The 9,476-nt window shown below is 30.9% G+C and overlaps 2 protein-coding genes across 2 annotated transcripts; one reads left to right on the forward strand and one right to left on the reverse strand.

Annotated features, from left to right (window-relative positions):
- The first annotated feature begins 2,826 nt into the window (after window positions 1-2,826).
- LOC113516097 (U3 small nucleolar RNA-associated protein 14 homolog A) lies at window positions 2,827-5,982 on the forward strand. The gene is made up of 3 exons (XM_026900463.2): window positions 2,827-3,584; window positions 4,173-4,365; window positions 4,453-5,982. The coding sequence occupies exons 1-3, from the start codon at window positions 2,935-2,937 to the stop codon at window positions 5,965-5,967; spliced, it is 2,358 nt and encodes a 785-aa protein (XP_026756264.2). The 5' UTR covers window positions 2,827-2,934; the 3' UTR covers window positions 5,968-5,982.
- LOC113516098 (U6 snRNA-associated Sm-like protein LSm3) lies at window positions 5,977-8,016 on the reverse strand. Its single transcript, XM_026900464.3, has 3 exons — window positions 7,743-8,016; window positions 6,813-6,920; window positions 5,977-6,201 (listed from the first exon to the last, which is right to left on the reverse strand). The coding sequence occupies exons 1-3, from the start codon at window positions 7,761-7,763 to the stop codon at window positions 6,022-6,024; spliced, it is 309 nt and encodes a 102-aa protein (XP_026756265.1). The 5' UTR covers window positions 7,764-8,016; the 3' UTR covers window positions 5,977-6,021.
- Between the last annotated feature and the right edge of the window lie 1,460 nt (window positions 8,017-9,476).

The raw sequence follows: 9,476 nt of genomic DNA on the forward strand, positions 1-9,476 counted from the left end.
ACGTGTTCGTATGTCAGAAATAGAAAGAGTAAGAGTAGAGAGACTGACAGAAGAACAGGTTCGAAATCAGTATCAAGAAAGATTGAATGAAAGATTTAGAGAGCTACTGAAGAAAGATAACTATGAGATAGAAGAATTTTGGAAGGAATTTAAATGCGGAATCTTTGATATAGCTACTCAAGTTTGTGGTGTAAGTAAGAGGAAGGATGTTAAGATGAGAATGAATGTATGGTGGGATGGCGAAGTGAAAGAAATGGTGGCTCTAAAGAAAAAGGCATGGATGGATTTGTTAGCTACCAGAGCTAATAAGAGAATGCAAGGTAATGTAAGTGACATTGAAAAAATTGCAAAAGAGAAGTATGATGTAATGAAAAAGAAAGTTAAAGAATTAGTAAGCAAAAAGAAAGAGGAATGTAAGGATGAGTACGAAAGGAAATTCTCTAGAAATTTTCGAGCTAATCAAAAGCTTTTCTGGCATTTAGTTCGAACAGCTAGAGGTAAAAAGAGAGATCCGAAAATGGGCGTGATAAGGGATATGGATGGTAATGTTATCACGGAACAAAAGGAAGTCTTAGATCATTGGAAGAGATATTTTGAAAGTTTATTTGAACGTGGAAGTGAAAGAAAGAATGTTGAAAATGAAATAATGGACGAAGAAGTTGACAGTGAAAGTGATATAAGTATGGATGAAGTAATGAATGCAATGAAGATTATGAAATTTGTTAAAGCAGCGGGATTCGATAGAATATCTGCCGAAATGCTTAAAGAAGGTGGAGAAATCATTGTAAACCTTCTGTGTCTGCTGTTCAATAAATGTTGGCGGTCCGGTTGTGTTCCAGGTGACTGGAGCAAAGCTGTTATTGTGCCACTATATAAAGGCAGCGGGTCACAGCAGGAGTGCAAAAATTTCCGCGGAATAAGCCTTCTTAGTGTTGTAGGCAAATTGTATGCTAGGATTTTGATTAAAAGAGTGATGAACGAGACGGAAAGTAAAATTTGGGATGTGCAAGCAGGGTTTCGAAAGGGTATGGGATGTACGGATCAAGTCTTTTCCTTAAGGTGCATAACAGAGAAAACCTTAGCTCAACATCAGAAGGTTTTCTGCGCCTTCATTGATCTTGAAAAGGCTTATGATAGAGTGGAGAGGAATGAACTGTGGTCAACACTGGCAATGTATGGGGTGAGCAACCATTTGATACGGGCATTCAAATCTTTATATAAGGATTCAAATGCCTGTGTCAGAATAAATGGAGTCTATACAGACTGGTTTGGCATTGAACGCGGTGTTAGACAGGGCTGTGTAGCGTCTCCTTGGCTGTTCAACCTATTTATGGACAGTTGCTTGACCGATTTGAAAGGATCTAATTGTGGATTCAGGATGAATGAGTCTCTGTTTAAGACTCTTTTATACGCCGACGACCAAGTACTTTTTGCATCGTCGGAGTATGAATTACAACAAATGGTGACTATAATGAATGAAGCGTATGCAAGAAAAGGTATGAAAATAAATGCGAAGAAGACGAAGGTAATGGTTTTTGAGAGGAATGAAAGTTTAACGGCATGCCAGATTATGATAGGAGATGAAAAAGTGGAGCAAGTGAGTGAGTTTCTATATTTAGGTTCTTTGTTTACGAGGGATGGGAAGTGTGACAGAGATATTGAGAGGAGAGTAAAAGCGGGAAACAGTGTTAACGGTGCACTGCTCTCGATTATGTCAAGTAAAAATGTATCGAGCAAAGCTCGCCTTGCTATAATTCAAGGAGTACTGACACCAACACTCATGTATGGAAGCGAATCGTGGGTATGGCAGAAGAAGCATGAAAGTAAGATAAATGCTGTACAGATGAGAGCTTTGAGAAGTATGTGTGGTATTACTTTAAAAGATAGAGTAAGAAACAGTGTGGTTAGAGAGAAGTGTGGACTGAAAGACGATGTAGTGACAAAAATTGAAAAAGGAATGTTGCGTTGGTTTGGTCATTTGGAGAGGATGGATGAAAGAAGAATTACGAAAGAGATTTATCGAGCAAGAATGAATGGAGATGTCGGTAGGGGCCGCCCTAGACGGACGTATGTCGACCAAATAGGCGACGTGCTGAAGAAGGGCCAAATTAAAAGTACCCGTAACCGACGAGCGTGTATGACAAGATTGATGAATGTGGAAGAAGCGAAAGAGGTTTGTTTGAATCGAAGCATTTGGCGTTCCATTGTTTCTGCCTACCCTAATGGGAGACAGGCGTGACAGATATGTATGTATGTATGTATGGATGACTTCGTACAGCGCCATTTGCAATGAAGTGGCAAAAGATAGAACTAATTAATAATGGTAATTTTAGTTCTTAAATCGCTCTATCGAGGTACTGAGAACGTAAACTGTTTGCGATATACTAATCATATATTTATAGATAAAAAATAGTGTCTTTCTATGTTATTAGAGCGAATGGGCAGGTAACACTAATTCTATAATATGAATACTTAGATTTACACGAATAAAGCTGAATTTTATATAGCTAGTAGGTACCAACCGACAAACAGTTCTAAATTGATCAGAATGAAACTAAATTGTAATGTGAATATATACGTTGTTTCTTAAGTAGCTAATACATAGATTTAACGTACTAAGATTTTATAAGACCGAGAGTAGCACTATAATATAGATCCGACCTTAACCTTACAGCCCTGCTTCTGCAAGATTTGTCATAGAAAGAGAACTGCAGTTACTATGCTTAATCTATTACTTCAGTCCTTTTTATCTATTACTTCCTTCCTTTCTCTTTGGTCAGTAGCTAAGAACTACGGAACAAGGAATTACAATTTAATCTGTGGTCAGCAAGTGATTACTAATTTTGTCTGTATTGTCACTGTCATTATTCATTTTTTTCGTCTAATATTTTTAAGGTTAAATAACGTGTTGTCTAGTATATTTATTAATTTACAATGGATGATAATGAAGAAACTGATTTTGTAGCTTCGGAACATGGTCGACTTATCAGTGCAGTGTCCAAATTAGATAAAACGCAACATATAACTGAACCTACACGAAACGAACCAACTAAGTCAAATTCTGAATTTAATTTGATTAAAAGATCTAACAAATTGAACCTCAGTGATGTAGCAAAAATCTTAGAAAATACAGCACATCATGTACAAATAAGTAAAAAGTTGAAAAACAGTCAGAGCATATCCACTATACTGCCAAAACCTTTAGAAAAACCTCAGGCTGAACGCATCAAAAGGACAACGGGTTATGAACAAGCCAAGGAAAAGGTTGGACGATGGGACGCTGTGGTGGCTCGGAGCAGAACTCTGGATTACGTGACATTTCCTCTTAGAAATGTTGCGCCCAAACTTCAGCCCACAAATGAATTCATATCAAAGTTTAAATTGAAGTCGCCACTGGAAAAAGAGCTAGAACAGATAGATCCTCCATTTGAGGAAGAAGAGGCAGAAGAAGAAAAAATATTCCCTATGTCATATTTAGAAATGGTGGAGCAACGGCAACATATAGCTAAATTAAGGGCACAGCAATCATATAAAGCAGCAAAAGCTAAAAGACAAAGTAAAATAAAGAGCAAGAAATATCATCGGTTAGTATTTATAATTATCATATAATTTCTATTATGAAAACCTTAAATTGTAGAATTTAATATATTTTTTGATGGTTGCGGGATTGATCCCTGCACAATGTTTATATTCATAAGCTTGTTTTATTAATTGTCTAGTATGCTTAATTCAAGCTTTACTTATTTTGGGACAAGATGGCAAACTAATATGTCCAATTATATTCATAATTTTTGTCAGCCCTTAAAACAACCCACTGGCTAAAATATTCTTTGATCCGCATTAACATGGCAATATTTAAACCATTAAGTGATTCAATTGACTTTAATGAATAATTTGATATTAATAGAGTTGACTAATAGGATAATGATTTTGTTTTGGTGATACTAATATTGTCAGAATTGAATTAAGTTTTTACAGAAAAAAAAATCAAATAACAGTGGCTGTTTACCAACAAATGGGCCTACTTGTTTGCCACTTTTGTGATTTAAAAAATTATAATGTTTAAAATATTAAGTCCTATTACTTATAATTTTTTTTATTATAATTATATTTGGATGTTAGCAATTTGTTGAGTGAATTTTATTAATATTTAAAATTAATCTATATTTTAGTATATTGAAAAAAGAAAAACTAAAACAGCAACTGAAAGAATTTGAAGAGTTACAAAAGATAGATCCTGAAGAAGCACTTAAAAAATTAGAGGCACTTGAAAAAGCTAGAGCTTTGGAAAGACATACACTAAGACACAAAAATACTGGTAAATGGGCAAAAAATCAAATGGTTCGAGCTAAATATGACAAAGAGGTATTACATGTTTATTATTAATATATTGATAAAATTATTCAAATTTTAAATCATAATCATATAATGTAATCATTTTTCTATTTTTAGGTAAGACAACAAATTGCAGAACAACTTGCAGTCAGCAGAAGTTTAACAAAAAAAGTAGAAGATACTGAAAGTACAGATGAAGATGGTGATAATGATGTAGTCATACCAGACATTTCTTTAGCACAAGATCCAATGAATCCTTGGATGATGCAAAGGTCAGATAAATCAAATGTTGATGCTAATTTTGATTTTGGCTACAAAAAATATTTAAAAAACCGAATGTATAAGCGGAAAACTGATAGTGACACTGACTCACATGATGAAGATACCAATGAGGATAAAAATAAAATCGACATTTTAAAGAAAAGTATTGAAAAAATGAATCATGGAATAGAGCAAGAGTCTTATGATTTAAATAATGAAAACAATATAAATAATTTTGAACAAGAGAAAAATACAAATAACAAAAACAATGAGCAACCTATTGTTAAGAGTACTGAAAAGAAAAAGACAAATAAAAGAAAGCAACAATTAATAAACCAACCACAAGAAATTAAAACCAAAATTGCCACAAATAAACCAATAGCTACTTCAAGTTGGGTTGTTGAATCACTTGTCAATCTTCAAACAGAAGAGATACAGAATACTAAAGATGAAATTATATCTGCATTTGATACTTTGGAAAATGATATGGTAAATAAAGTAGAAATTAAATTAAAGGACCTTAGGAAAAGTATTGAAAATTTAGAAGAAAAAGAAAAAAGGAAGTCTGTTTTTGAAAAACTGGAGAAGAAAAAGAAAGAAAAAGACAATGTTGAATATTTGAAATTCAAACAACAAAAGAAAAAAGTAATTATTGATGAGAATTTAATTGAAACTAGCACAAAAACTGATGATGCTGAAAATGATGGTAATATTAAATCTATTCCGTTTAATAGCAACACTCAAGATAACACAAATATGAATATAGACCCTAGTAGATTTATTGAAGTTAAACCAAAGTATCTAAATAGTGTTCTGCCAAAAGGTAATGATGAATTAGATCAGTTAGATGATGATGAACAAGTAGTTCCAAAAGTAAATATTGAAGAAGTATTTGAAGAAGATGATATTGTAGCTAGTTTTAGACAAGAGAAAGAAGATGAAGTAAAAAAAGATCAACCAGAGGATATTGATTTAACTCTACCAGGTTGGGGTAGCTGGGGTGGAAAAGGTATTAAACCTCGAAAACGCAAAACAAATAGGTTCATTCTTAAAGCTCCCCCAAAAATGCCACGCCGTGATGACAATAAAGGTGATATTATAATCAAAGAATTTAAAAATCCAAAATTGACAATCCATAAAGTAACTGATGTCCCATTCCCCTTTGAAAGTGTTAAAGAATATGAAGCTTCAATCCGAGCCCCTATTGGCAATACATTTGTGCCAGAAAAAGCACATAAAATGTTAATACGTCCTGCTGTGATTACAAAAGCAGGTACAGTGATTGAACCAATGGATGAGGAAGAATTGATTGAACGAAAAAATGTTATATTTAATAATAAAAATGTTATTAAACTTTTGGCAAAGAAATAAAGTTTTAAGTATGCAGTAATTTTTTTATTTTAACTTAATTACAATTTATTATTATTAAATACCAACACGCACTGGAGGAGACACTAATATAACACCATCACCTCTCACAAATAGCATTGGTATATTTCTCTTTGTTGTTCTGTAAACTTCTTCATAGGTTTCCTCATCAATTTCCACTGTAGTTATGGTTTCTTCTGCATCACCAAGTACCATATTTAAATGCTGATCATAAGCCTGCATTGAAAAAATATTATTTTCGAAACTATTTATCATCAATACTTACAAAATCTTTATGCAACACTTTTAAGTGGAATATATAAATGTTATTGAGAATTAAAACAGACAAAGTCTTTGTACAATAATTATCTGCATGGTTACCTCCGTCTCACTCATGATTTCGAGGTGGAGCAACTGTGCTATTAAACTCTACTATTATAAATTCCTTTCCATTGGGGGAAGAAATTGTTAGTAATGTGGACTACCAATCCCATCACTAACAAAATTTCCCTGTCAAACTGATAGCCATGTGGTCCCCACTGAAAACCATGGTGCTTAATTCCAGGTGTATTCATTATGACAGACTAATTAAGGTTAATTAGTCTGGTAAAGGTAGGTACCTTTTCATTCTCAGCTATCATCACTCACTGATGCCCTGCCAACATATCCCATTTGAGGTGAGGTTACCATGAAGTGAGTTTAGTTATTACCTTATATACCTTAATAGCTTCACCAATCACTATGAAATTTGGTATACACATACTATATGGGATTGAGAAGGATATAAACAACTATTTATCCCGGTCATACAGATAAAAGCTAATAAATCATATTTTAACTATGCTCACATGAAGTTTGCCTCTCAATTCCCGTTCATTTCTCATTTTCACATATATTCTTTCATCAAGACTTAATCTAATCAAATCCAGAGGTTCTTTCACTGTCATTACAGCCACCTGAAAATGTGACATTTTATAATTTAGTAAAGTCCATACAAGAGTTTTTATATTACATTTAATAATTTTATACAAGTAAGAAAAGATATGTTTATATTACTAGAAATAAAAAATATATTTCTTACATCAGCACTATTACTACCTTTTATGATAAATACAGTGTCATTTCTTTTGAAAACGTTTAAGAAATATTTATCCCAAGAAAAAGCAATATTTATATATAGATGATATAGTTATTTGGTAATTAATGCTCCATTCTAATCAAGGTTTGTTGGAAGACAACTCTTATAGTGTTAATTTGCTTGCTTGTTATACACCTTTATTCAAAATAAATTATGACCATGTAATTTTTGTCTGCAATAAACTATATTTAAATAAACAAATAGTTTTATCATGTAGGTTGATATATTTCAAAGAATAACATATTTAAGCTTATGGTTCCCTTCCATTTCTTTTTTGGTTTGTATAGAGCCTAGTGAATACTATCTAGTCAAAGGTATACCTACTTTTGACATCTATCAAATAAATAAAAAAGCAATAAGAGTTTTGTGAATACATAAGTAGCCAAACTAATCAATACAGTACATTTTTACTTTAACTACCTGATTATTTTATAGATTATTATTTCGATATAAAGATACCCCAAGTACTTCTAACCGGTTGGGACTTTTTATATTAAATTCTGGCATTATTTATTGGCTATAGTAATTATAATAAAATGATACATATTCCAAAATTCTATATAATTATTTCAGAAGTTAACAGAAAATAAAATTATTATTTGTGATTCTTGAATCACACTTATATACATAAATTACTTACGTTATCACCGTCATCAGCCATTATTATAAAAAATATAATATGGTCCGAACGACAAAATGTTAATGGGTAGTTTTAAGAAGTGTGTGAATGTTATATCAAATATAGAAGCAAATCTGATTTGAAGATATTTTTAAGAATTTAAAATTTTTCAAAAACGAAGTAAAGAAACAAAGAGGTTATTTTTAATGTTGTTGTTATGAAAATATGTTTTTAATTAAAAAATAAGGTAGACTTTGACTTTGGATACGAGTACTGTTCTTACGTGTCGCATTGTTAAGAATCTATTACATGAACATGAACTATGGATATTCTTTTGATTTACTAATGATCTAATAATGTTTATAACAAGATAAGGCAATGTAGTTATTTGTTAATTGTCAAAAATAATTTAACATGTTTTTGTCTGATATTAAAATCCAAATTTGTAGTAAAAATTTTATAAGTATATTATTCTCTATTCTCATTACAATTCCTTGTTCATAGTACATTACTTGATGTTAGAAGTATAAACTTCATTAATGCTTGTAAGCGATAACTGAAAGATTATCTTTTCTCTATCTGATTGGTTTTTCATTTGATATACTGGTATTCTATATCTATGTATTTATTTAATTATTTATGTTAATTTGTTTTTCTTGTGCCTGTAATTATATATATTTATTCTAGTATTAGATATATATTTAATATATAGGTATAATATACAGTAAATGATAATGTATTTAAAATAAAGTATACTTATTTTTTATTCACAAACAATGAATTTAAAATTGTTTAATTGTTTTTGCCACTATTTTTGTTACCATACTTCGTTTATAACGCTCTTAATACAGCGCAGTATAAATTTGTCAACCTGTTTTCGATGTGTAGACTTGCGCCGTTTTAAATTTATATTGTACTATGTGAAACTCATAAAGTCTTGCAAATGACGGAGAAATATACATACATATTGTACATGTATTTTTCTCCGTATATATTGTATAAATGTATATAAAATTGTGTGTGTGAAAATAAAGAAGTTATATAGTAAGTAATCATATGTCTGTGGCAATCATTGATGTTGCTTCTATAGAGTAATTTAGGAATTAAAATGTCTATAATTAGTTTTGATCAACATTTCAAACCCAAAAATATAATTTTTGGTTTTTGAATCGGTTGCCATTATTTTTTTTTTATTTATTTAACAAATTTATATTTAATTATATTTGTATATGTAATAGCCTGTTGCCTTTGTCGACTTGTAAATCGATTAGAAGACTAATGCTTCTTGACAATCTCTAAGGAATTAAAGTTAAAATTTTGTACATATTCGCGTATTTATTATTTAAATTTGAATACTTGAGCCTTCAAAATATTAATTGGTTTCAATGTAATAATTTTCTCTGTCGATTCACATATAAAATATTTGATATGCTTCTAAATATTGTTTTTAAATAAGTAAAATGTTTCAAACATATTTATACTTAAAAAATGAAATTATGTTTTCTCTGTTATTTACATTACATTCAAATAAAGCACACTTCATTCTAACTAATTACATTCACTTAAAATTTCACTTGAATAAGTAAAAATTATTTGAAATTATTTTGTTCCTACTCCGCGAAAACAACCTCGAGCTTAGGTTGTGCAAATTATTATCTTATTACGTCTCCTGCTCTAACATACAGGTATATTTTCTGTATCGTACATTGCCAACCTATATAATTTATAAATCTAAATTTAACCAATATAATTAGT

This window comes from Galleria mellonella, unplaced genomic scaffold (assembly GCF_026898425.1).
Source record: "Galleria mellonella isolate WM207_F2 unplaced genomic scaffold, CSIRO_AGI_GalMel_v1 utg74, whole genome shotgun sequence".
In the NCBI taxonomy this organism is placed as follows: Eukaryota; Metazoa; Arthropoda; class Insecta; order Lepidoptera; family Pyralidae; genus Galleria; species Galleria mellonella.

Excerpts from the sequence above, each read along its gene's own strand:
- LOC113516097 (XM_026900463.2), top strand. The coding sequence starts at position 2,935 with ATGGATGATAATGAAGAAACTGATTTTGTAGCTTCGGAACATGGTCGA. Across the intron at positions 3,585-4,172 it reads AAGAGCAAGAAATATCATCG|TATATTGAAAAAAGAAAAAC; the intron begins GTTAGTATTTAT and ends TCTATATTTTAG. Across the intron at positions 4,366-4,452 it reads GAGCTAAATATGACAAAGAG|GTAAGACAACAAATTGCAGA; the intron begins GTATTACATGTT and ends TTCTATTTTTAG.
- LOC113516098 (XM_026900464.3), bottom strand. The coding sequence starts at position 7,763 with ATGGCTGATGACGGTGATAAC. Across the intron at positions 6,921-7,742 it reads TGGCTGATGACGGTGATAAC|GTGGCTGTAATGACAGTGAA; the intron begins GTAAGTAATTTA and ends TCACATTTTCAG. Across the intron at positions 6,202-6,812 it reads AATTGAGAGGCAAACTTCAT|GCTTATGATCAGCATTTAAA; the intron begins GTGAGCATAGTT and ends TTTTCAATGCAG.